The following is a 27,965-nucleotide window of genomic DNA, read 5'->3' as shown; positions in this document are numbered from 1 at the left end:
TGGACCCAATGACAGTGCAAATAGCAGTAGTGTGCAGTAATTTATAGCTATACTGAATTCTGTTATTTGTTGTTAGCTCATGCATTGTTGACTAGGGACTAATTTATGAAAAACGAAACACCTTCTTTCATTGCTTTAAAAAACATTTTAATAGGTTGGTAAATAGCTCCACTTTTGTCCCAGTGTTCATAACTTAGCTGCACATTTGTTAAACAAGCCCATCAGTCTTGTCTGTTTCCCCTGTCTAACAGGAGTTTATCATGGGAGATGGGTTTTCCAATTATCAGAAAACTGTATGGATGATCTTAAATGGTATGGACCATAAACAGTCCATATCAACTTACATGTTTTAAATAAATACAATACAGTTACTGCTTACATTGTCAAATGCTACTGTAAAGCCTCTTTTGACATATTATTATTATTACAGGTATATAGCGCCATCAATTTACGCAGCACTTTTACATATATTATACATTCACATCAGTCCCTGCCCTGAAGGAGCTTACAATCTAAGGTCCCTAACTCCTATGTAACATGGTCACAAACATGGAGTATAAGCAATGAAGTTTGTTCATTTGTTTTCAGTTTATTATTCACTTGAGCCAGCATTAGAAGACAGATTCCTCATGCTGTGCTTTCAGATATTATATGATGAGATATCACTCTGAGTTTGTGAAATTACAAAAGCAGAGACGTAATATGATGCATCTGCAATAGGTCATAGGTTAATATCTGTTGTAAGGAATATTAAATTTTTAGTATGTGGTTCAAAATGAATTTTTCACACTGAACACTGGACCACTCTAGAGGCCTTCATTAAGATAAAGGACTCTTAAATGTGTTATTAAGCCAGACACTAAGCCATGCATAAACCTACTACAGCTATTATAATACAAGAATTATTTTTTTGTGCACCAGTCTGGGAAATAATTCATGAATGAATGAATGAATGAATGAGTGACTTGTATAGCGCTACCTATGCGAACTGAATCGCCTCAGGGCGCTTTTTAACCTACCAGCATGTCTTTGGAGTGTGGGAGGAAACCGGAGTACCCGGAGGAAACCCACACAGGCACAGGGAGAACATGCAAACTCCAGGCAGGTAATGCCGTGGTCGGGATTTGAACCAGCCACCCTATTGCTGCTAGGTGAGAGTGCTATCCACTAGACATGTGCATTCGTTTTCGTCCGAATGCATTTTCGTCCGAATTTCAGGTATTTTCGTTATCGTTTTAACAAACGATAACGAAAGTGCAGAATCCGAAAAATGAAAGATCCGACATAAACAAATGCTTTATTTTCGTTTTCGTTGCTACAACAGTTCGATATAGATAGGAGATTCGACATGATGATGACAATAACTATCTGTGTCCATCAAACCTGTGGTCGAATGTGTCTAACCTTAACTCTATTAGTCCAAGATTATTCGACACAGAGAGAAAAGATTCGACATAGGGAGAAAAGATAAATAAAAATAATGGTGATGATGAATGTTATTGGCTGATTGTAACCAAAGAGGAGGAGCAGTAAAATAGCTAGAACTAAGTACACATGTACTTTGGTTTATGGTGTCTGTTGAAAGTTCTAAGAAGATTCGACGGAGCAGGTAAACTATACGGCGTCATACAGTTTAGCTGCTCCGTCGAATCTTCTTTGAACATTCGACAGACACCATAAGCCTTTAATGACAGATTCGACCTTAATTTGGATTTTCGGACGAATGCAATTTTTAACGAAAAACGAAATAAATAAAAACGAATTTCGAGAGTAACTAAATAAATTTTTTTTTTCGGACGAAAACGAAATTCCGAAACGAAATATTTCAGTGTGCACATGTCTACTATCCACTACACCACTGTGCTGCCCTCAGATAGGAGCTGCCATTAGGCCTGGTAACGCTTCTAGAGCATGTTCAGCATTATTTTTTCATACACTGCAGAGAACCTATGTTTCTGTAGATTTATTATTGCAAGTTATATGCTATGGTTTGGTGGTACTACACAAGAAACACTCTCTTTGGCTTACAAGTTACATATCTAAAAGGATATCAGCTGTGCATATTTCTGGTTGCAGCACTGACACAAGTCACATGTTTACAGTAATTGAAGAACCTCCCATTTTATGCTCATTGTGAAAAGTTTTAATTAATTTCTTATGAAATATCTATAGGACATAGCAAAATATATTTACTGTACTGTTGGCAGTATATAGAGCTGACCTGGATGAGAATTTTTTTTTAACAATACTAGGTGGAATTTAGTAAGTTCTCAGATGAAAATTCAGCCCCTAACAACAAGTCAACCGTTCCCAAGTCTATAGCCCCGTACACATGATCGGATTTTCTGACGGGAAATGTTGGATGTGAGGCTGTTGGCAGAAAATCCGACCGTGTGTATGCTCCATCGGACAATTGTTGTTGGACTTTCCGCCAACAAATGTTGGCTAGCATGTCTTCCAATTTTCCGCCAACAAATGTGGCTTGTCCGATTTTCCAATCGCGTGTACACAAATCTGTTGGACAAAAGTCCAAAGTACAAACACACATGCTCAGAAGCAGAAGCGGTCGGTCTTGTAAACTAGCATTTGTAATGGAGAATTAACATTTGTGACGTGTCAAATTATGAATTATCTCCAAATGCAGCGCACAATTCTCTTCTTCTTTAATGGGATAATAATGAAGCTGGTTTGCTGGTGATACTGATGGAGTTATTGCAAACAAATTTTGAAAGTCTTTTCTTTTCTAGTGATATCAAGAATAATATTATTATGTTTTTTTTTTTTTTTTTTTTTTTATTTGTGCAAGTTACCACAACACCATTATCCTGTAGTTTTTAAGATCAAAGATACAGCTATGTTGGTGTCCCTTGTCAAGTTTACATTGTATTTTTTAAAATGTAACTGCCTACTCCCAAACTGTCATTTGAAGTAAAACACATAGCCAAGTATTATTCTCCACATTTTTTTTTTATTGTGCATTAAAAAAAAAAAATTAGACATACTATCTGCCAATAGAACTTAACCAAAAGCTGCATTCTATGCATCCAAAAATATAGAAAATATACCAAATCAAATCATTATTCAACCAAAAAAATTATGTCAAAGCAATAACTCCAAGGCCAATAATAAATAACATGTTATCTCCTCCGATTCCGCAACATGTCTGCAACATGTCTGGTTGACGAACGGCCGTTCAGAAACTAACTGAAAAGTGTGAAATTAAAAACGTGGAAAAAAAAGCACGAATCAACACTCGCCAAAATTCTACTAACATGAAATTAGCAGAAGGAGCCCAAAGGGTGGCGCTAAAGAACTGAAGAACCACGTAGTACGTCTAGTATGTAATTGTTGGCCAACAATTGTGTGACCGTGTGTATGCAAGACAACTTTGAGACAACGCCCTTCAGACAAAATTCCACGGTTTTGTTGTCGGAAAGTCCGATCGTGTGTACAAGGCTTTTGCCTTACACTTTTTACTCCCTCTGAAGCACTAAAGTCATGTTAAGAAGACGCTTTAAAGTAATGTCTAGCTGCACAGAATATGGGATAAAGACATAACCAGCATATAAACATGGGGAGAAAGCTTATCATTGTGAAGGCCTGAGATCAGACATCTTCAAGTTTCTACATATTTTTATGTAGCTTGCCCCAGTTTTAGCTTCTTTCAGTTAAAAAAAAGCCTGACAATTTTACGTATTTTTATTGATTTGATTACAGATCAGTAATGTCATTTTTATTACCTAGATTGTTATCTGAAAAATACCAAAGTGCCATTTTTGTAAAAAGTGGGCGTGAACACCTGTCCCTGTTTTGATTATAAGCCATAGATGGGGAAAAATGTTGTGGTGAATTAATTCCAAAGGGATGGTTGATCCCTGTGTAACAACTGTAAGACCAATATGGAAGATTCTGAATGGAGGTGCAAACAACTGAGCAACTTCCATTATGCAAAGCCGTAGACCTATACTGTAATTTTTCAGACAATGGGAATCAGAATTGGGCTTTACTTTTACAGGCCCCCAGCAAACTAAAAATCTCCCACTTGACACTTGTGCATCCTTTGCCTCCCAAATGTTATAAATTGCTCAATAGATGGTACTGGGCTGTGACTAAGCTAGCTCACGTCTCTTCATATATTCCAGACACCTTCTAGAGCAGGGGTCTCCAAACTTTCTAAAAAAGGGGCCAGTTTACTGTCCTTCAGACTTTAGGGGGGGGGGGGCGGAGTGTGGCCATTGGGAGTAGAAATAGTCCAGATGTCAGTGGGTAAAAACAATTCCCCATCTTTGGTGTCAGTGGGAGGAGTTGTACCTTATCGTTAATGTTATTGGGAGGAATTCTGTTCCATCTTTGGTGTCATTGGGCCCCATCGTTGGTGTCAGTGGAAGAATTGTGCCCCATCTTTGGTGTCATTAGCTCCAATTGTTGGTGTCATTGGGGGGAATTGTACCCCTTCACTGGGGTCAATGGATGAAATAGTGCCCCAAGGGCCAGATAAAAGCATGCAAAGGGCCGCATATGGCCCCTGGGCCACAGTTTGGAGACCACTGTTCAAGGGGGTTTTGCCCAATGTAGCATGTTCCTCTTTATATGGTGGGAATGTCCTAAACCCCACTCCAAACATAAACATTTGTTTGTTTCCCTATCAAACAATGCAGCCGCAGCACCATTTCTTAGTGAAATAAACATTGCAAAGATATTTGTTCCTCTTCACTGGAAACAGCATCATCCACCATTGAGCCCTAAAAAAAGGATCATCAAAGTAAATGACCCAATGAAAGCAGAGAGATGGGTTCATCTTTAGAAAGACCAATAATAAGCGTGCCTTGAGATGGATTGACATTTTCTTCTGCCAGAAGGGTACAACAAATCAGAACTAATAAGACACCTTGCTGCCTGGATAACAGGAATGACCAGATGGAATAACGCATTGTATTACCCAGCATCTTATCTAGGTCAGGCAGTTTCCTTTACCAAATCCAGATGTCTAGGAGAATGAGCATAATGGCTGGAAGTTAAATACATTTCATTATGTTGTGAAAGCAGAAACATCTGTGTACATTGTATGAAAATGTTAGCAAATGCCCAGTTTTACTCAATTAAATGTTTGTCCGAAGGGGGCACTTATGAAATTAACTTTACAGAATGTATGTTTTGTATACTTCTGAAGTCCCTTATACATGTAATAGAGAGAAGTCGGTTGTCTACCTGGATCAAAATTGGAAAGTAGAGAATACTGTGGAGCTGCAGTAACATTAAAGTGGATGTTACCCTCACATATACCCAGTGAAGTGAACAGCCTCAGATGGTACCCCACAGGGATGAAACAAATCTCCCTACATAAGTTTTTTTTTTTTCAACCAAAAGAATTTTTATTGTACGTTTTCAACAGCATACATAGTACATATGCACAAACAGAGTGCAAAAACATCATACAATAGTCATGTGGTAAGACAATAAAGTACAAATGCAGCATCTTCTGAGGAGAACAGATCATGTATAATAATTACTTTTTTTACCAAGCTCTGTGGACATCCCATTAGCAATGGGCAGTGCAAACTGTGATGGAAATAAGTAGGAAAATGCAAATTGAAAGTTTATAAATGCTGCATAGTCATCATGTGAGATAATTATTGTCAAACAAGTGGTTGGATAAGGGGATCTTCACATTGTGTTATCCAACCATCTTATAAAAGGTATATCTTATTTCATATGTATTAGTTGTGTTTGTAACTGTAAGCGAATCACAGTAGGTCCAGTAACTGTAGGTTATAGCCAAATACAACACAAATTACTGCAACATATCTGGCAACAATTGCTCTCAGACTTATGACAAACTAAACTTGACCATTCAAACATATTTAAAGTGACCCTGTTGCTAGCTGACAGACATTAGAGAAGAATTACCCTGCAAAAGAGGAGGAATTCTTAGCTTTCTGGTAGGTGGTGAGGAAAATCCTCACTCTCCAAGATTTACAGCCTCTCCTATCCGACACAGGTGTGTCAGATTTGTCTGCTGATGTGTTTCCCCCCAAAGTCGCTACTGTGTCCTGCAGTGATGTGCTTGGAGGAACTGCAGTGTATAGCACAGGGGACTAGCCAACACACAAAGCAGTGTCATCTGCCAAAAAAAGTCAGGATTCCCACTTTTCTTTTGCAGCGTTAAAAGTGGTTATAAACCCTAACATATACTTAGTGAAGTGACTATCCTCGGGTGCTACACAAAGATGAAACCAGTCCTCATATGTAAGCTGTACCTGTCTATCTATAGTCTCTACAACAATTCAAAGTGCAGAATTTATAAAGCCTGTCGGAGCTGTAAGAAAAAAGGGGTGGAGAGCTGAAATTACACACTGCAGAGTACAGTAAGGAGACATCAGGAACAGAGCTGAGACTGTCAATCAGCTGGAGGTCTCTCCTGTGACCGACCGCCTGGCTCACTGCTTGAGTGCCTCCACCAAGGTACAGCTTCCTTCACTCTGGAACCAGGAACCAGGTATTATAGGTGCACACTGGAACTGACTTTATTGTAAATTTCTTGAGTGAGATTGTTGATAAATATTTCTGTCCCAAGTGAAGGAGCCTCTCCAACCCAGTCTGCAGGAGGGCCATCATATTTCCTCTGACCATTAACCTGTACAAGATTAATATTACACCTTTCCATCCGCTCCAGATGAGAAATTTTATTGTTCTTATTCAGAGAATTAATCCAAACCTCACTTTCAGCGTTCGTCATGTGGTTGTCCATCATTAGAGAATGATCTGCTCTCTTCATTGGATCAGAGGCTGATCTGAGCTCTTTTCCATGCTCTGACCAGGAGAAGCAGACAAAATCCCTGGTCTCCTCCATGGGCCATAATCAGTGGGTAGGAGGCAAGCCCATAGTCCTCTCCAAAAGCCCCTGTCCGGTTGGGTTTGTCACACCTCCCCTGTCACCATTTTTCACTTGGTGTCAGGAAAAATTGTCATAAGTGATTCATGCTGAAAGTAGAGGAACGAGACAGCAGACAGAAATGACACTTAGTGCTACTAATTGAGATTAGTACACACTATAGAGGGATATGCTTTGTTCATATTTCATGCCTTAGGTTTACAACCACTTTAATCTTCTGTAATTGCTGCCAGCTAGTGACAGGGTCACTTTAATTCCAGCATTGAATACCTAAGAGCAAGTATCTTTGGATCAATATTCAACAACATAGCACCAAGTTTAACATAATAATAATCTCATTTTCCGCATACTATTGATTGCTCTGTTCAGATAAAGGGATGTGAAAAGATAAACAATTTAAAAGTGATCTAAATGTTTTCCTCATCTATTCTTCACAACGTAATCAGCAGTGAAGAGCACTTGTAACATGAAGAGAGAACTCTACAATTATTTTCATCATAACTTTTCAGTCTTGTTTAAATTTGCAGTCATTATAGGTTTTTCCACAACACAGAACCTTCGCTTTTCTAGTGCGATTTTAGCTTTGTATACTTTGTGTGCTGATCAATTATCCTAGAGGTATCTTAACAATGTTTATTACTTTCATATGCAACTTTTCTTCTAAGGCTCTCTTAATGTAATTATTTAAACTAACAGTTGCATAATACTTAGACCAACTTTACATTATTCTCCCAGCATCCTTCGATGACAGCTGTTTTATTCTGTTTCCAATGAGTTCTCCTCTGATCCATTGACATTTCTGTAGGAACTAAGACCATTTCTCAGCAAACCTCATTCCCTACAGCCTGTGAATTGTGACCGACCCAAAAACTTGAAAGACGTGATTAAAGCTGGATTCACACCAGTCCGGTGCGAATTCCAGCTCCGTTTTCTGTGCGAAGAGAAAAAGCAACTGTTCAGCTCTTCCTTTCTGTTGTATCTGCGGATCAGCTGAACAGGGGGAAGGGTAGTGAGGAGGGGGAGGGAATGCCTGTTCACAACGTTCAGAAGCGTTCCCATCGAAGAATATGCCTGCAATTCGCACCGCACTGCCTAGAAAACGCACACGTTTTTTGGGCAATGCGGAGTGCTAATGCAATGCACATATGTGAACCAGACTGATTGAAAGTAATAGATTTTAAAATGTTCTGCGAATTGGATGTGGTGTAAGCTGCATCCAGTTCGCATAGGTGTGAACCCAGCCTAAATGTATGAGTTCTAATAAGTCTATTTAAAACCAAATCCGTGATCTCTAATGGATAACTCCACTTTTGTGGGAAAAAATATAGCAATTAAAAAAAATAATATAGCATATACAAATGCTACAAAAGCCATGTTGTAATTTAAAGCGGTAAATTACATGCAGTGTGAAAATCTCCTAAACCGTGCAGATTTAGCAGATATTCACTGTACCTACAGGTAAGCCTTAGGTACAAGTAAAAAAAAAGGGTTTGCTTCCACTTTAACCACCGGGCACTTAAACCCCCTCCCTAACCAGACCAATTTTCAGCTTTCGGTGCTCTCACACTTTGAATGACAATTACTCAGTCATGCAACACTGTACCCATATGAAATGTTTGTCCTTTTTTTCACACAAATAGAGCTTTCTTTTGGTGGTATTTAATCACCACTGGGTTTTTTATTTTTTGCCTATAAATCAAAAAAGACTGAAAATTCGGTAAAAAAAAAATTCTTTGCTTCTGTTAAAATTTATTGCAGAGTATTGGCAGAGTATTGGCAAAGTATTGAATGATTATTGCAAAGTATTGGCAGATTATTGCAGAGTATTGGCAGAGTACTGCAGATTATTGGCAGAGTACTGCAGAGTATGGGCAGAGTATAAGCAGAGTACTGGCATAGTACTGCAGAGTATTGCAGAGTATGGGCACTGAGCAGCGCTGTGGGCACTACAGATCCAGCCCACAGCGCTGCTGCAAACGATCTCTCCCCCTCTCCCCTTACACTGTACAGATCGGTACAGAGAGGGGAGGGAGGAACCGGCATCATGACATGACGCCGGTTTGTTTACAAGTGATTGCTCCGTCATTTGATGGAGCGCTCACGTGGTAAATAGCCGCTTTTAGCGGCTGTTTACCGTGATCTGTGATCCCCCGGGTCTTCGGGACCAGGCGGTCACGGATGTTCCCGGGTGCACGCCCCAGGGGGAGCGTGGGAGCGCGATTCTGTGAGGATGTCCCACGAACGCCCACCCAGAATAAGCCGACCGCGCTGTAGCCGTCTTTCGGCTATGGTCCGGTCGGCAAGTGGTTAATGTTATTAAAAATTACCTTTCCCTTTCGAATCCAATCCTGTAAAATTCAGTGCAGTATGGTAATCTAGAGGCATTCTGTACACAGATGGGGTACGGATCACCTCCAAAAATTTTATTTCCTGCTTGTGTGATTGGCTCAATGATTTCCCAGAAGTCTACACTAAGATGCAAGTCAGATTTTAAACATCCTATGCGAAAAAAAAAAAAAAAAAAAAATTTTTTGGTGAGATACTTCCAAAGGGTTAATTACTTGTGAAGGGATGCAGACACTACTTTCCTCATTAGAGCACTGAAAGTGTATCAGCTGATTAATAATGAAAAAGTCACTCCCATTCAGATTCACTCTGCATATTGATAGAATCAAACATGGAGCTATTTCTTCAGAGCAGAAACAAGTCGGAAGCTGCAACAAAGTTTGTTAAAATCCCTGCAATAAATATAAATGGCCCAGAGGGGATTGTTTTCTCGAAAAATTGAAATTACTCTTTAGCAAGCGGTAGTTTCAATCCAGTGAAAAATGTGAACCGATTTCAGCTTTTTAATAGTTCTATAATTTAATTCTTAATTAGGTGTCAGTCAAAGCAAGGTTATTTGCAGAGAACTTTAAGGTAAATGCATGTAATACTATTATCATTGTTAATTATTTTTATTTTTGCAGAGGTTTATTTATAAGGCCGTGTAAAAGCCACAAAGAATGTCCATCCTTGTTATGATAAGACTTTCTGAATAATGCTTAAAGTGAAGGTTTTATTGGGTGTTCTGTGATTTTCCTGCAGAATGTTTATGCAAGAGGGGCCCGTAAGAAAGGCACAGATGCTAAAGAGAAATAATAAATCTTAGTGGCACACATGCAAGATTTGGTGAGCATACAATTACCTGTGTAACATGAAGCAAAGTGCTGCTAAATATTCTGTACCTGGATGTTCTTTAATGACACAAACAGATTTATAACACTACAGCTTCCGGAATGGTATCCCTGACTAAATGATCCATCCAGTAACCATGGCCAATCGATGGGTTCACAGCTATTTGTGTTTTGCTGCACGCATTAGCTGTTATTTTTAACAAATTATGTAGCAGAAGTCCAAGGTGTTTTCTTCCATTTAGCTTATTTATGCCTGGCCAATGATTATATTTTAATTAATGAAATGTCTTGCTCTCTTGAAGAAATGTGTACAGAATATGTCATATTTTTTCAATCACCAGTATTAGTTTGTTTGCATTTTATTTATATAGACCGATCAGCCATAACATTATGATCTTTGGCAGGTAAAGTGAGTGGTAATATTGATTGTCTTATTACAATGGCATCTGAAAATCAATGGGATCTATTAGGCAGCAAGTGAACTTGTCCCTTAAATTGATGTGTTGAAAGCAGAAAAAAATGGGCAATTGTAAGGAATTTAGAGACTTTGACATGCACCAAATTGTAATGGTTGGATGACTGGGTCAGAGCAACTCCAAAACTGCAGTTCTTATGGGATGTTCCCAGTCTGCAGTGGTCAGGACCGGCCAAACAGTGGTCCAAGGAAGGAAAACTGGCAACAGGGCCATGGGTGGCCAAGGCTCATTGATGCACATGGGGAGTGAAGGCTGGCCTGTGTAGTCCAGTCCTATAGAAGCTCAAATTGCTGAAAAAGTTAATGCTGGTTCCAATAGAAAGGTGTCAGTACACACAGTGCAGTTTGTCGTGTATGGAGCTGCATAGCCATAGGCTGATCAGTGGTACCCATGCGGACCCATGTCCACAGCCAATAGCGCCTTATAATGGGCATGTGAGTATTAGAAATGGGCCACAAAGCAATGGAAGAAGGTGGCCTGGTCTGGTAAATCACATTTTATTTTACATCATGTGGATGGGCCGGGTTTGTGTGCGTCACCCACCTGGGGAAGAGATTATACCAGGATATAGTATGTTAGGAAGCCGGCGGAGGCAGCGTGATGCTTTGGGCAATGTTCTGCTGGGATACTTTGTGTCCTGCCATAAATGTGGAGGTTACTTTGGCATCCATTCCTCAATGGGTCAGAGCTGTTTTGGTGGCAAAAAGGAGGACCAACTCATAACTAGGTGGGTGGTCACAATGTTATGGATGATCGGTGTATATCAGATGATAGATTTGTATACTCAAAGTATTAATTAACATGTTACACATTATAAGATTTTGGTGTGCCCCATATAACATAGTCATTGCATTACAATAAAGAAAATTATGATGTGGCTACTTACTGTTGATTCATCTTTCCCAGCATTCCTTTCTAACCCCCTCGGGCATGCTGGGTAGTGTTAGTTCAGACAGAGCTGGAGACAGCCACAGGTATAATCACCTCTGCCATAGATAACTGCACCTGCATCTGTTGTAATGTACCGATATTGAAGGTTAAAATGATTTATTGTCGTTACATACAAACCTTGCTGTTAGTCTTCACGTTAACTTGTTTTTTTTTTCTTTTTTTACATTGTCACATTTTTCCTGTGTAAATATTATACCCTTGCTTTATATTAATTTGTACAAATATTAAACAGGGAGTTACAGCTTGAAATAACGAGGTATGAAGACAATATTTATATAAATGAAGGGTAGAATTAGATATTATTTTTGAAACTAACATGACTATTATTTTTCTTTTTTTCAGACTTAAGAAAGTACAGATTACCATGGGAAGCGGTCCATATTTTGCTGTACTCCACACATTTAATTGTTGCCATCAAGAGATTGTCAGTTTGTATACATAATATCATGTTCTATTTGTTGTGTTTGCTGGCATAAAAAGAGTATAAGCTCTGGGGGGGCAGCCTATCATTTTACATTATTCTGTTGCATGAAGTTGCCATCTAAACAGATTTCACAGCCTTCAATGTGTGCATTTAATTTTCAAACCCTGGAAACATTTAACTGCAGATTTGTTTTTCATACCAATGGACTTGGTTTATCTTTACTACATTGACTGTATGGTAAAGCATCCAATATTTATAAGGTGTCCAAATTAAAACAAGCTAAAGCAGTGATTGCTGATGCTCAAATCACACAGTCTGATATGTGCTGAGCTACATTGCCCCTTTTAATCATTTAATAGCCTAAAAATGCCTAATGCCAAAACTTCAGTCTGAATATTCAATAAATGTCTCATTTGAGTAGAATGGATTAGGAGATTGCTCAGCCACTTTAAGCTGTGAAGTCAGTGCAGAATCAAGACACGTGTTGGTACTTTAAAATGTTCCCACGTATTGATTCCAGCATTAGGATTCATGCTTGCAGGTCTTTAGCTCTGTTTTCAGAGACACAATTTTACACCTTCTAAAACCCACAGTCCTAATACACACTACCACACCTTGCGATGATGAAAACACAGTGGGATTGATTTACTAAAACTGGAGAGTGCAAAATCTGGTGCAGCTCTGCAGAGAAACCAATCAGCTTCCAGTTTTTTTTTTTGTTGTTAAAGCTTAATTGAACAAGCTGAAGTTAGAAGTTGATTGGCTACCATACACATCTGCACCAGATTGGATTTTGCACTCTCCAGTTTTAGTAAATCAACCCCACGGTGTTGTCATCATAGCACTAATTATTTAGCATTCATAAGCACTGTAGCAAATGTCAGGTAACAAAGGGACAAGTCTCTTACAGACTGTGCCCACTGAGATGAACTACAACTCCAGCCTACACTATGATTATATTATAGCTTGCCTTCACCATTAAACTTGGTGATGTGAACGTGGACATTTGGAAACCAAATGTGGAAGATGCTGTAATGCTTCCAAGTACATGAGCCAATGCAGCATGAAGCTTCTTACCAAACCATTGTTGGGAAAGTTGGCTGCCATCTAAAAGAGCTTAACCTATGAGAATCGAATTATACCACCTAGCCTTCCCGCCTCACCTATGTGAATATTAGATGCCTTTTATGGTTTAGTACAGAATACCTTTTTGTGCATTCAAAGGCTAGTGAAATGGCAGCTTTAAAACATCGCTTTGTTGATAGAACTGCATTAATTACTCTAAAAACTCTTATATTGAAGAGGTAAAGGTTGATAAAGGGAATAATAATATGAATGTTTTTTTTTCTGTAACTGTAAACTGCTATTATTATTTAGCACTTTCTTTAGCTCTGTATTAGAAAAATGTAAAGGATTTCCCGAAATTACGTGAATCTGTGTCTTGACATGAAGCAAATGTGACTCGGGCAGTTTTAATGTAGGGTTTAATCCTCTGTGTTTAAATTCTGTGCATGTGTTGTTAAAAGTTAATGCAATATATTAACAGGTACATCATCCGTATTTTAATTCATTGTCTTGAATCTAGAGAAAGTGATAATTATGATAAATCAGGGGTGCTCAACCAGGAGCCCTCTGATATGGACCACAACCTCCTGCTTTGGGGTGACAAGCTCAGATCGCGGGTTGCCAACCTCCCTACCCAGAGCATCAGAGTGGATGAAGCCATTACAATAGCTTTTATCTACCAGAACTGACCCGTATCCACACAAATGGACACAGAAGAAAAAGACAACAGTGACAACAGTGTTTGAATTAAGCTGTCATATGCAAAGCACATTTAAAGGCGACCTCTTGCTGGCACTGTTAATAAAGGCACAAGTGTGCAAAATAAAAATGATTTTTTTTTAAATATTTTAATGAGGCTTTTAACAGTTTGCTTTACACTTAAATTCACAAACTAGCAATCTGATGTCTCATTTTAAACTGGCAAGTTTTGTGAATAGCTTGCATGTCCGTTCAAAACAATATTCATCTTTGTAAATTGACCAAGTTTATAAAATATATTGTCCAACATGCTGTTTTTTATAGTAACATTTGTTTTGTGCTTAAAAATAAGCAGTGATTTTCTAAATGAACAAGTAATACATTAAAGTGGTTGTAAAGGTAGAAAGTTTTTTTTTACCCTAATGCATTATATGCATTAAGGTAAAAAACCTTCTGTGTGCAGCTCCCCATATACTTACCAGAGCCTGATCTCAATCCAGCGCTGTGCCCGAGAGCAGTGGCTCTCCTCTCTCTGTCATCACTGGCCATGGAGGCAACAGTGGGAGCCATTGTTAATCACAGCCTATGAGGAGAGAGCAAGGGTGGGGCTAAGCCATGCTCTGTATGTCTATGGACACACAGAACACATCTCGGGATTGAGCCCACATGAGATAGCAAGTGGCTTGCTATGAGGGCACTAGGCAGGGGGGAGGTGCCAGGAGTGCCAACTGGAGATCCCGTAACAGCAGGATCAGGACTGCTCTGTGCAAAACTATTGCAGAGAGCAGGTAAGTATAACATGTTTGTTATTTCAAAAAAATCCCTTTACAATCACTTATAGGTACTAGTTTGGAAAGTAACATGTTCACTTTATAGCATGCTGTACTTACCTGCACTGCCCCGATTCAGCACCAGAGCCCTTAGGCAGCCCATAGATGATATAGTTAAAAAAATGGACCCAATTCTCCCATCCTCACATTCGAGGTGGATGAGGGAAACCTCCCTGATGAGCTATTTTATTCTGACAGTGCGGAGGCTTTCCTGCTATCAAAATACACTAATCAGTATTACAGGCTGCACTGTTGATTGAGCAGAGAAAAACCCAACAGGGCTTGGTAGATCGACTTCTGTACAGTGCCCATACATGGATCCCTGCTGAACCAGCCGAATTTCAGTCCATGTATGGCCAGCTGAAGAGATACTTGATGCTTGCAAGTATGGGGGAAAAAGGCTTCCCCGCTTTGTCCTCTAATACAACCCTCAATGAGTGACCAGTCTGCTGACCAGAACGTTGTCACATGAGTCCTGTGAAAGTTTCATCTCATCTCTTAGGAATTATAGTGAGCACGACTACCGTGCCTGCTATTATGTGAATCAGTTACTGTACCTACTGTGAACAAAGTACAGGATTACTGTAACACACAGATGTATTAAACAACCTGATGATTATACACAATAACATTTTTATATTGTGGAACCTCATTGGAGAATCACAAAACCAGTTAAAACTGAGAATACTGAAAGAGTTCTGCCTTTGCTTCATGTCAGTTTCCTGTTTCTGATGATTTTTTTAGACATCCAGTCTTGACGGCAGCCTTTACATTGTTACCTACAATTACAACTGTTATAAGCAGCTTAAAGCCACCGGGCGGCCAGTGAATCCATGGGGATTGTATGGGAGATATAGTTGAACATCAGTAGAAGGGTTCATACAAAGTTTTTTGATCTTGGACCCGGGCAATCCAACAAATCTTCACAATCCATCCATTTCACTCGAGGGTCGCTCCCAAAGTCACCAGAATATGGGGTAGTCTGAAGAATGTCAAGTATGTAAGCACCCACAATGAAGAACAACCACCCTCCATGTAAACTATGGTAACACATTTTGTCATGTACGATCTGTTAATATAGAGATTCAAGAGGAAGATAGGATTATTTTCTACCTAGGTAAAAACTACAATACTAATAAATAATCATTCCAGAATGTCTTTTCTTGTGAACGATGCTGTTGCTGTTGTGATAATAGATTTTTATTTATTTTATTGCATTTTTCTAGTGAAAGCTTTTTATTTTCTCTATATTTGTTCTGCTCGTTCTTGCATCTTTTGCATTTCCAGTGTTTGTAGTTGAAACACATCACATATAAAGATGTATAACTGTTTTTACAAAATAAACACTCTGGATGTGTGTCAAAAGTTAGGTTAAAGATGGTTAAGAGTTAATTAGGTCACACTTGACTTTATTTACAGTATGTGTAATGCAGATATTAAAACAGAACTTCTGTAAACGGTGGTGTCGGCTATGATTGTATTGGTGATTAAGGGTTATTGTTTTGTACATTGTGGGTTGTATCAGATATAGGTCATGTGTAGTACAATAAAAAAAAAAGTACAGAACATATTTACTAAATGTTTTTTGTATAAAACCTCTAGTATCCTATATGTTTGGTTTCTTACATTTCTGTCACATCAACTCTTCCATTACAAAATAAGAACTTTCCCGTTTCTAGTATAATTGCTGATTATTTTTTAAGCAAGTTCTCCAGGAATGTGTGGGGGTCAGAGCCCTCATCCTCTCATGTAGACCCACGAAACGGAGATTGCAGCGGCGGAGTTTGTTCTCCTGAGAACTGCATTGAGCTGGTACTGCAGCCGTTCAGTTGTCACCTGCAATGGCGGAATTTCAGCTTCCACGTGGCCAACCCTGTGCTTGTTCTCTGATACCCTCTCCTTCAGTTTGTGAATGTCTTGTCTAATGAGGGATATATCAACCTTCACCTCCTCTATTTTAGCGGTGAGAGTACACTGGCATAGGGAGATGGCCTCCAGAACCCTGGCGGTGTCCCCTGTGGGTGGTTCTTCCTCCTTCTGTCTTCCTCTGCAGAGGTCCGCTTCGGTGGTGACTTGACTGTGGGTGAGCTGCGGGTGTCTGTAGGTCAGGTTATCAGGGTGGTAGGAGAAATAATTCCCCCCCAGGATCGCCCAGGAAGAAGGAGAATTCTCAGACAGAGCTCTCACTCTGCGCTCCCTACGCCATGCAGCTCCAGGCTACGCCTCCTTGCTGATCATTTTTTACAAAGTTGGCCGATTTTCTGACTTCCGTTTAATACAATGTCTCATGGACTTGTTATAGGCCACAAAGGTGGGTGGGAATAATGGGAAGTATCATCATCTGTATTCTGACACCCATCAATTTTTGTGACATACTTTTATGGCACTGCTGGTATTCCATGCAAAATTTTACAGGCACTTTATTGATGTGGCCTATAGTAAAACGGCTTTCACCCAGATCCTTTTTTTTTTTTTTTAACCTTTATATTATCCCCCCCCCCCCACCTAATCTACCACTTTCCATCTCTGCTGCATATATTCTTATCAGCACATCCACCAGGGGTCACCATTGAAGGTCCCTCTCCTCTTTAGTCCAGAGGATGCTGCGCCCATGTTTGCCAAAAAGAAAGACAAATTTTGATTTTCTGGACCAATGTTTTTCAACTTTTTTCACTCAAGGCACCCTTTTAAACTGTGCACAATCCAGTGCAGAACACCAATGTGAGGGCTCAATCACACCAGGAGGTGCGTCCAAGTATGCGCTTTTTTTTTGCAGGTTCCTGCACACTGCACGTTTTAATGGGTGTGAACGTACACAATTTTGCTATAATGCATGAGGGTGTCATTAAGAGTTAATAGCACCCATGCGTGACTGCAAAAGGCAGTACATTTTTCTGCCTTACAGGAAAAGGTGATTTTGCATATGTTACTGCACTGTACTTGGCATGAACAAGCCCTAAAATGTAGTCTGTGAGGCAGAGTTCACTTTAGGTTGCACTCTTCTCCCCCAAATTCCCCCTCCTAGCAGGAATCCCCCCTCTGAGCATAGCCCCACCATTCCTCCTTCTAGCACAAATGCCCCCTCTTAGCATGATCCCCCCCCCCAATACCCACTCTGAGCACAACCTCCCAAAATTCCTCTTCTTAACACAAATCACCCTCAGAGCACAAACCCACCCAAATTCCTCCTCCTTGAACAAACCTCCCAAATCCCCCATCCTTGCACAAGCCTGCTGCTCCCAAATACCCACTCCTAGCACAAGCCTCCCACATCCCCAGCACAAATCCCCCCTCGTACTGCCCTGTGCACAGGGAGAGAGCTCACCCCGTGTCTCCTCTCTGCCGCTTTGTGTATTAATTCCGGCAAACAAAGCTGTGAAGACTGCTTGGTGTCCTTAGCAACCAATGACATCACCAGATTTGTTTGGCCGGCTGACACAGCTTTTTGTTTTGCCAGCAATAGTACACATAGCAGCAGGGAAGAGGAGAGAGCCGGGAGGAGGTGCGGGGTGTGCTCTCTCTCTCCTCTCTGTGTATGGGAGGATTATACAGGGTCGCACTCAGACTGGGATTTCGCCACAGCACCCCTGAGGACTGTTTGGGGTACCCCAGGGTTCCACGAAACCCCAGTTAAAAAACACTGTTTTGGATCATGTTCAGATAAGGCTTCTTCATTGCACGATAGAGCTTTACCTTGCATTTTTGGATGGCACAGCGAACTGCGTTCACAGACAGTGATTTTTGGAAGTATTCCTGAGCCCATGCAGTGATGACCATCACAGAATCATGCCTGTTTTTCATGCAGTGACATCTGAGGGCCTGAAGCTCACAGGCATCCAATATTGTGTTTCAGCCTTGTCCCTTGCACACAGAGATTTCTCCAGATTCACTGAATCTCTTGATAATATTATTTACGGTAGATGATGAAATATTTAAAGCCTTTGCAATTTTACATTGAGGAACATTATTCTGAAATTATTTGACAATATTTAGATGCAGATTTTCACGGATTGGTGAACCTCTGCCCATATTTACGTCTGGGACACTCAGACTCTCTAAGATGCTCTTTTTCCACCCAGTCATGTTACTGACCTGTTGCTTATTAACATTATTTGTTGCAAAAAGTTCTTCCAGTTCTTCCTTGTTAGTACCACTTACTTTGCCAGTTTTTTGTTGCCCTGTCCCAACTACTTTGAGACGTGTTGCTGCCATCAATTCATAATTGCCTTATTTTTTTTTCTTAAAATTATACATTTTCTCAATTTAAACATTTGATAGGTTTTCTATTGTGTATAAAATATGGGTTTATGAGATTTGCAAGTCATTGCATTCTGTTTTTATGTAGATTTTACACAGCGTCTCAACTTTTTGAGAATCGGGGTCGTATATCTATGGTCAAAATTTAAAATCACATATTCATTTCCAAATTATATTTCAGATATTTCTAGCCTATCTCTATTACTCTAAACGATCCTAAAGTTTGTAAACTTTGTGGAGCTCTCCACACATTTATGTAAATTCTGTGACACGTATTCACTATGCACTGTGAGGAGGCATTGCTGTGTCTTGGAATTCAGAACCTGCCCTCTGAACTACAGTGGTGCTGAGAGAAGGATTTTCTGGAGGCGGAGTCAATACAGGAATCACTGCTTGAAGGCAGCAAAGTACCATGGGACATGTAGTCCTTAGGCAATGAAAGTAAACAACAGAGGAGAAGCTGAAAAGCAGGGATCTTCAAACTACAGCCCTCCAGCTTCTGCGGAACTACACGTCCCATGAGACATTGTAAAACTCTGACATTCACAAACATGACAAGGCATGATGGGAATTATAGTTCCTGAACAACTGGTGGGCCATAGTTTGAAGACCCCTGCTGTAAAGTATGCTGGGAATCCAGGAAGTTGTGGAAAGAGATGGCCAGAAGACAGGCAGAAATCACACCATGAAATGAAAAGTTTGCATTGGATTGTAAAATGTAACTATTTATATCATTATTACAGTGATGACGTTATAAAATGAAAGTGTGTGCTGTGACCATAGAACTCCTTTAAAGTGTTACTAAACCCACAACAGTAAAATCAGTCTGTATATGCAGTGAAGCATGCTTGCTATACTCACTGTGGAACCTAAGGGGTTATTCCTCTGCCTGTTTAATCCTGTCTTCTCTGATTTTCCCCTTCTTCCATTGACTCTTAATAATTTCCTGATAACAAAGTGTCTATGGCAGGGGTGGCAAACTCAATTTCATCATGGGCCGCATCAGCATTATGATTGCCCTCAAAAGGGCCGGTTGTATCTTAGATGTCTAGCGCATCCCCTCTCCTTACATTAGGTGTTAAGAGCCACCCCACCATCAGAAGTTGAGTCCCCCACTCTCCTTTACATCACAGTGCACCCCCTTTCCTTATGCTGCTGCTGGGAAGAAGCTGGATGCATTGCTTGAAAGCAGAAAGTAAGGGTCTGGAGGAGGACTAGAGGAGGGCTGGAGCTCGGGGCCTTGTGTTTGACACCTGTGGTCTATGGAGTCAGGCTGCACATTCTCAGTTTGGTGTGTGTTGCTAGAGAGGTTTTTTTTTCTTAGGAGAGTGCAGGGCCAATCAGCACTGTCCAGACAGAGGGTCAGGGGTCTTGAAGTCTCATAGGTCAGTCAGAAAACCCCTCCTACAAACTTTAACCAGTGCTTGGCTAGACACAGAAGTCACAAGACTGCTCTAACTGCTGATGAGAAAAGGTACTTAGCAGTTTATATTTACTAAAATATTTTTTCCATGTTCTGTGCACTGTGGGATACCAGATATAGTGAATGCAGGGTCCTGGGTTTAGTAACACTTTAAGTACATTTCTACCTACTTCATCCATCATGAAGTAAAGGCTTTCAGAACAGTCAAGTCAAGGGATGCCCCTACACATTATTAGGTCCTTGACAGGAATTGTGTGCAGTTTCTTTTGTTGGCCTCCTGGGAGGTTTGGTTGTTCTGCTGCAACTTCATTACTTTTCATTCAATACTATAAAAATCTTCAATGCATCCAAGGAAAATGTGCAGTTCGTTTTACAGAAAGGCAAAAAATACAGTGAAGCTCATCTTGCTGGAAAGAGAGTTGCACATGAAACCTAATTCTATTCAGATTTGACCCCTGTTTTTACCTTCACAAAAAATTCTGGTTCACTGATACACCGATGAGCTAGTAGCTGTGGAACAGATGCAAATAGTATATTTGTGAATAAAAATAAAAGCCTGGCTTCATCAGGAACTCTGTGGATGTAAGGAGTCCGAGCATGAAGAGAAGCACCGATGTGAGAGAACTGGGCCTGTACAGCAAGAGAAAATGAATCATCACTTATTTATTCACATAAGACATAGAAACAAGAACTAGGGAATACAGTCGGTATAGAAAAGAATCACTCCCTTTAAAATAATCATATTTTGTTGCTTTACAGGCTCAAATAAAGACAGACACAGTTTTTGTTTTATCCAGCTATGTTTACTCAGCGCAACTTATAGCATCCAAGTGAAAGATAAAACACCAACATGTCAGAAATGTTTTTTAAAAATTCAAAAACAGAATCACTGAGTTGGAAAAAAGATCACCCCCTTGTATCAGTGTTTTGTTGAACCACCTTTTGCTTTAAAGCGGTTGTATACCCGCCAACGAAAAAAAAAAAAAAAGCCTGTAAGGTAAAGGCATAATGAAATAGCTTACAACGAAGCGTCGGCATCGCATCACAGTCACTGCCGAGGGAGCTGACATTTTCCCCTCTGCGTTTCTTTTGGGTTCGCGGCTCCGGAGCTGTGAGTGGCTGGAGCCATGATGAGGTCACTCCCACTCATGCGCGCGGGAGTCCTCCACTCTGGCACGATACGCCGGACCTTCGCTGCGCATGCTCCGCTGACATCAGCGGCTGCATGCAGTGTGAATGTCTCCTAAACCGTGTAGGTTTAGAAGATGTTCATTTTACCTACAGGTAAGCCTTATTATAGGCTTACTTGTAGGTAAAAATGTAATAATGGGGTATACAACCACCTTAATTACAGCCTTTAGTCTGTTGGAATGTGTCTACTAACTTTGCACATCTAGACTCTGCAATATTTGCCCACTCTTCTTTGCAGAACTGCTCAAGTTCAGGTAAATTTGACCGTTCGTGGACTGCAGTCTTCAAGTCATTCCACAGATTTTCAATGGGGTTTAAGTCTGGGCTCCAACAGCCATGCAAGGACTTTCACCTTTTTCTCCTTCAACTCCTGTGTGGTCATTTTTGCTGGGATGCCTTGGGTCATTGTTATGTTGGAAGGTGAACCTTCCCATTGACAATTTTCTGGCAGAGAGCAGCAGGTTTTCCTCAATAATTTGATGGTATTTTGCCCCATCCATTTTTACCTCTATCCTGACAAGGGCTCCAGTCCCTGCTGCAGAGAAACACCCCCATGATATGATATTACCACCTCCATGCTTTACTGTAGGAATGGTGTTATTTGGATGGTGCGCTGTATTGGATTTCCACCAGACATATCATTTGGTGTTGAGGCCAAATAATTCAATTTGGAGTCTCATCTGACCATAACACCTTTTTCCATGTGGCCTCAGAATCTTCAAGGTGTGTTTTGGCAAAGCTAAGTGGTGACTGCATGTGTCCTTTCTTGATGAGTAGCTTTTTTTCTTGCAACCCTCCAATACAAACCACATTTGTGGAGAATTTGTGATATTGTTGTCACATGCACACAATGACTACTCTTTGTCATAAATACCTGCGACTGCTTCAGAGTTGCTGTAGACCTCTTAGTAGCCTCTCTGACCAGTTTCCTCCTGGCTCTTTCATTCAGTTTGGAACGATGTCCTGATCCAGGGAGGGTCTGTGTTGTACCAAATACCTTCCACTTGTTAATAATAGACGCGACTGTGCTTCTAGGCATTGATAAAGCGTTTTCATTTTTTTTGTATCCATTTTCTGACTTGTGCCTGTCCACAACTTTATCCCGGAGATCCGGTGACAGTGCCTTGCCACCCATAGTTGATTGTTTACTTCAGTTGCACCACCACTGAAATGCTCTGGGAAAGCTCTTTTCATGCTGAGCTAATCAAAATGATCACAGTTGAAAGTCAAATGGCTTTGTGTGCCATTGAGAGGGTGATTACCGACACCTGATTGAGTTTATGAGTAATTTTTAGAAGGATGATCCTTTTTTCAATTTTTTACATTTTTTTCTGGCGTTTTATCTTTCACTTGGATGTTATAAGTTGCACTGAGTAAATACAGCTGGATAAAACAAAAACTGTGTTTGTCTTCATTTCAGGCTGAAAAGCAACAAAATGTGATTATTTTAAAGGGGGAGTGATTCTTTTCTATACCCACTGTATGGTGCTGAAAAAATAAATTTTTTAACTGAGTATCTAAGTGGATCACTATCTGCTGTTGTGGAAGATTATACATATTGCTTACAGCAATTTATATACAGTTAAAACCTATGTCTTGGGTCGGGTTTATACATTTGGATTTTAAAACCCCATAAACCCCATGGAAAGTTTTGTGTGCAATATAAATACAACATTTAGGCCTTTTTAAAACTATAATACTTTTAAATACATGAATGTAGGCAGGGCTCAGTGAAATGCACATCATTTCTGATTTAATTAACGTTTAATACATTTTAACCACTTGCAAGAGTACCGAACACATAAAAGTGTGAAGCTATTGAATTGTTGCACCTTAATACATTTTAAATACAGACGGTTTTAATGTAGTTATGCTCATACTGAAGGGCTCACCATTGTTTGGTGTCTCTGAAAGAGGCTCATGAGCATCACACTGCATGCTGTAAAAATGGTGCAATATGGCTTTTAGGGTTTGTGTACACATTAGCCCTCTAAACAGGGGATTGCGGTGGATTGGTTTTTGGAAGGCAGGCTGTAAGGAGGTGCTATGTCACCTCCTCATCACCTGTTTTATTTCCTAGAAGCCCACACCACTGCAAAGTAACACAAACACTGCACATGGTTGCGGTGTGGCCTTATTTAGGTCTGCCATGGGCCCACTGATGGGCGCAGGCTGTGCTCTCTGTGGTCGCAGTGTCCTCTGGACACTGCCGGATACAGATTGAAGTAAAGAGCCAATCAGCGGCTCTTTACCTCGTGATCAGCTTTGTCCAATCACAGCTGATCACAATGTCAACAGCAGCCAGTTACCATCTCTCTTCACTGCTCCTTTTCACCAGTATCTCCTCATCAGTGCCGCCTACCAGTGCCCATCAGTACTGTCTACCAGTGCGACCTCATCAGTGCACATCAGTGAAGGAGAAAAATGATCTGTTTTCAAAATTATGAAAAAGATTTTTTTTTTTCAAAATTTCCTTTTTTTTTTTTCGTTTACCAGCTGTGATTAAATACCACCAAAACAGCTCTATTTGTGTGAAAAAAAAAATATCAAAATTTAGTTTGGGTACAGTGTTGCATGACCACGCAATTGTCATTCAAAGTGCGACAGCGCAGAAAGCTGAAAACTGGCTTGGGCGGGAAGATGGTGAAAGTGCCCAGTTGGCAAGCGGTTAACTTGCGACAGCCTCTAAGCCCCATCATTATGCCCAAATTCTAAGCTCTTCTGATGGGGAAAGCTGCACCATTTCCTAGTAGTGTTGTGACTTGACCATCTCCCACAAATCATAGTGTTCAACCAATAGGAAAAAAAAAAAGTGAGGAGAGGTGGGAGAGAGCAGGAAAGGTTCAACACTGCCAGCAAGGATTTTGCCTTTCAGAATGAACTAGTTTTTCAGCAATGACGGGGAGTTGAAGGCTGGGGTGTCTGGCCAATAGAGTCCCAGACAGACATAAACTGGAAGTTTTTAAGCAATTCTTTCATGGGGGGGAATTTGGTGATAGGTATAAAGTGTCGGCCTATCCCTTAAAAAAAAAAAAAAAAAAAAAGGTTGCCATACTAATGTTAGTGCGGCCATCTCCACAGAGCTATTATGTTCTGACAGGGGGACTCAACCCCCCCCCCCCCTGCCCCCACCAGAACACACTGATCAGCGGTCGCATCCATTGGCGGCTGCTGGTTTTCCAGAATGCTCGTTCAACAGAAGTCAGCTTCTGTACACACTGGCTGAATGTTGGCCGTTCTGTTGAACTGGCCGATACTGAACCATGTGTACCGGTCTCAAAGCTCAAATGCCAGGCCTTCAGACAGGCAAAGCTCTGACTCCTGGTAGTATTGAGGCTTGCCTGTTCCCTCCCACACATTCTGTTAGCTGATTACTATGATGTGTTGATGATAAGCTTTCATTCTACCAGAAATGTTGGAGTTTTGCTTGTCAGAATGCCCTTACATTAAAGCATATTATTGGGGTCTTTACGGTTTTGGAAACAGCAAGCTATTTTTCATCATTAAACGGTTGCTTTAAATCAGGGGTTGCCAACCTTTTGGACCTCACGGACCACTAAACTCACAATTGTGAATCCCATGGACCACTTACATGAATTTTACTGGCCTTATACACAATGTTCCGGCTCTCTGACCCCTTCCCCCACCCCCTCGCACGCTGCATCACACAGACTCATAATTGGATCTCACCTCCTTATCCAGCCATTTGACCGAGCTCCGTGCTTCCTCCCACAGTTTATGATCAGCTCTGCCATTGGAAGTCCCCTCCTTCTTGACCTCCCGCTCTCTGCACTACTCCCAGCACCACCCTCTGAGTTCACAGGAGCCAGAACTACAGAGGAGGAGTCGAGTATCAATACGCGCTGACAGTATTGACTGTCAGCTCGCATTGAGAACAACACTGGAAGCAACATTGGGCGGTATACATTCGATACAATGTTGATTTGCGGCAGTACCCCTGGGGACCACCAAAATTCTCTCGTGAACCATCAGTGGTCAACGGACCACTGGTTGGCGATCACTGCTTTAAACCACCTGACAATTTCCTGTGTTTCTCTGGGACTAACAGCAAAATATCTGTGCTTAGTTCCTGGGTTTACAAACCTACTGTGACAATTATGGGGTGTTCAATTCTCCCTGTCCGATTTGTAAAATTTTTTGATATAAGAAAAATGCAAGAAATAATTTGCTGGAATACCCAAAATTATAAATTAGAGTGGAAGAGAGTTACAAATTATGGCAGGAAATCTCGCTGTAGTAGTATTCAAGACATATTAAAAAGCCAGGGGCTGACTAAGCTCACCAAGGGGTTGATTTACTAAAACTGGAGAGTACAAAATCTGGACCAGCTCTGCATGGTAGCCAATCAGCTATCAGCTTCCAGGTTTTATTGTCACAGCGTAAAAGGTAACTTCACTTTCATGGGGAAAAAAAAATAGCAAATAATTAAAAAATAATATAGTGTTTACAATTGCGACATGTCATATTGTAATTGAACGTTATTAAACATTACCTTTCCTTTTCATTCTGCAGCTCTGTTATTTTCTGAAAATGCAATGCAAGATGGCTACCTGGAGATGTTCTGTACACAGAAACATGATTTTCTGCTTGTGTGATTGGCTCACTGATTTTCCTAGAAGTATGCCCTAAGGCTGGCCATACACCATACAATTTTCTTATTCAATTTCCTTTAGATTTACCTTCAACTATGTAGTGCAAGGGCCTGCCTGATTACATACAAATTAAAAGGGTTTAGATTTGACCTCATATTATATGGTTTTGGTAAATCTAAAGGAAAGTTGAATAAGAAAGTTCTATAGGGTATGGCCAGCCTAAGATACAAGTTAGATTTCAGGCATCCTCTGCAACAAAAATGTCATTTTTGGCAAGATACTCCCAATAGGAAATCATGTCTAAAGGGATGCAGGCCCAGCAGCTTTCCTCATTAAGAGCCCTGCAGGTGCACAGCTGACTGATGATTATGAAACCTCTCCAATTGGACTCCCAGGTGGAGACAGACACAGGGATTTCTTCAGAATAACAAAAAGTAGGAATCTGCAACAAAGTGTTAAAATCATTGTAATGTACATAGATCACCCAGGGGGGAATGTTTTTTTCTCAACAAAGTGGAGTTACACTTTAATTGAACAAGCTGAAGTGAGAAGCTGATTGGTTACTATGCACAGTTGAGTACTGTAGTTTTAGTAACTCAATCCCTATGGTTCTCATATAACTAAAATATACATTTTGGAAGAACTGCCCTTTTAAATTTTCTTAAAGCACTGCAGACAGCAAGTTTTTTGGATATGTGCACAGGGCACATGAGTAATAGAAAACAGCAATTAATATGTAAAAGCATATCAAATGAACAAACAGATTTAAATTAGAAGAACTGTACCTGAGCTAATCCCCCAGCGTGTATAAGAGACAGATCTGGCATCCAAGTACAACCAGGAACCAGCAAACCATACACAGTGATTAGATTGCATGGAACTGAATAGAACATATATACCAACATCTGAAAAACAGAGAAAGCAGAGGTAGTAATATTTTAGCACCTAAAACAGTACCAGGAATGAATAAAACTTATATGATGCTCGGCTTGTTTTATATTAATTAGGGCAAGTTTGATGATAATTTGATTAATTTGCTGACGTTACTGCATTCACATGAACATTGCTTCTGTCCATTAAGTAGGGATGATTTATGAAAGCTAAGGAGAATTAGCAACCGGTACTACATCTTGTTTCATTTCTCAGTACAGTGATGCTTCAATTTGAAACACTTGGCTATAACTCTATGACTAATATGCATGTCCTAAAAACTGTATATGACCAATTTGGATTTAGTAAACTGATTTTAATCTGGAAAACTGTTTTGATTACAAAAAAAAAAAAAAATCCCTGTTCTATTTTTTATTATAGACTTACAAATTAAAGATATATACAGTATACAGTGGGGGAATAATTATTTGATCCCCTGCAGATTTTGTAAGTTTGCCCACTTACAAAGAAATGAAGGGTCTATAATTGTTATCATAGGTGTATTTAAAATGATAGAGACAGAATATCAACCAAAAATCCTGAAAAAACACATGATACAAATGTTATAAATTAAGTTGCAGTTCAGTGAGTAAAATAAGTATTTGATCCCCAAGCAAAACATAACTTGCTTGGTGAAAAAACCCTTGTTGGCAAGCACAGAGGTAACAGACATTTCTTGTAGTTGGTGACCAGGTTTACATGCATCTCAGGAGGGAATTTGGTCCACTCTTCTCTACAGATCTTCTCAAAATTCTTAAGGTTTCTTGGCTGTCACATGGCAACTCGAAGTTTCAGCTCCCTCCATAAATTTTCCATAGGATTAGGGTCTAGAGACTGGCTAGGCCAATCCATGACCTCAATGTGTTCCTTCTTGAGCCACTCCTTTGTTGCCTTAGTGATAGGTTTTGGGTCATTTGGGTGATATGTTTTGGGTCATTGTCATGCTGGAAGACCCATCCATGACCCATCTTCAGTGTTCTGGCTCAGGCAAGAAGGTTCTCATCCAAGATTTTACAATACATGGCCCCATCCATTGGC

At 40.3% G+C, this 27,965-nt stretch overlaps 2 protein-coding genes across 3 annotated transcripts in view; one reads left to right on the top strand and one right to left on the bottom strand.

The window, feature by feature from the left end:
- The window catches only part of HDGFL3 (HDGF like 3), an 82,982-nt gene extending 66,899 nt beyond the window's left edge, over nt 1-16,083 (top strand). The window contains exons 7-8 of the mRNA XM_073618621.1: nt 9,980-10,063; nt 11,838-16,083. Coding sequence (XP_073474722.1) covers nt 9,980-10,033 — 54 coding nt within the window. The 3' untranslated portion in view covers nt 10,034-10,063; nt 11,838-16,083. The remainder of the gene's footprint in view (nt 1-9,979; nt 10,064-11,837) is intronic.
- A 1,532-nt stretch (nt 16,084-17,615) lies between these two features.
- The window catches only part of TM6SF1 (transmembrane 6 superfamily member 1), a 136,565-nt gene continuing 126,215 nt past the window's right edge, over nt 17,616-27,965 (bottom strand). For both annotated transcript variants that reach the window (XM_073618620.1, XM_073618619.1), the window contains exons 9-10: nt 26,783-26,902; nt 17,616-20,823 (exon numbers count right to left, since the gene is read on the bottom strand). In XM_073618620.1, the coding sequence (XP_073474721.1) occupies nt 20,632-20,823; nt 26,783-26,902 (312 nt within the window). In that variant the 3' untranslated portion in view covers nt 17,616-20,631. The remainder of the gene's footprint in view (nt 20,824-26,782; nt 26,903-27,965) is intronic.

This window comes from Aquarana catesbeiana, linkage group LG03 (assembly GCF_042186555.1).
Source record: "Aquarana catesbeiana isolate 2022-GZ linkage group LG03, ASM4218655v1, whole genome shotgun sequence".
Lineage (NCBI taxonomy): Eukaryota > Metazoa > Chordata > Amphibia > Anura > Ranidae > Aquarana > Aquarana catesbeiana.
Note: the sequence above shows the minus strand (reverse complement) of the source record. Positions and strands in the feature narration are given on the sequence as shown.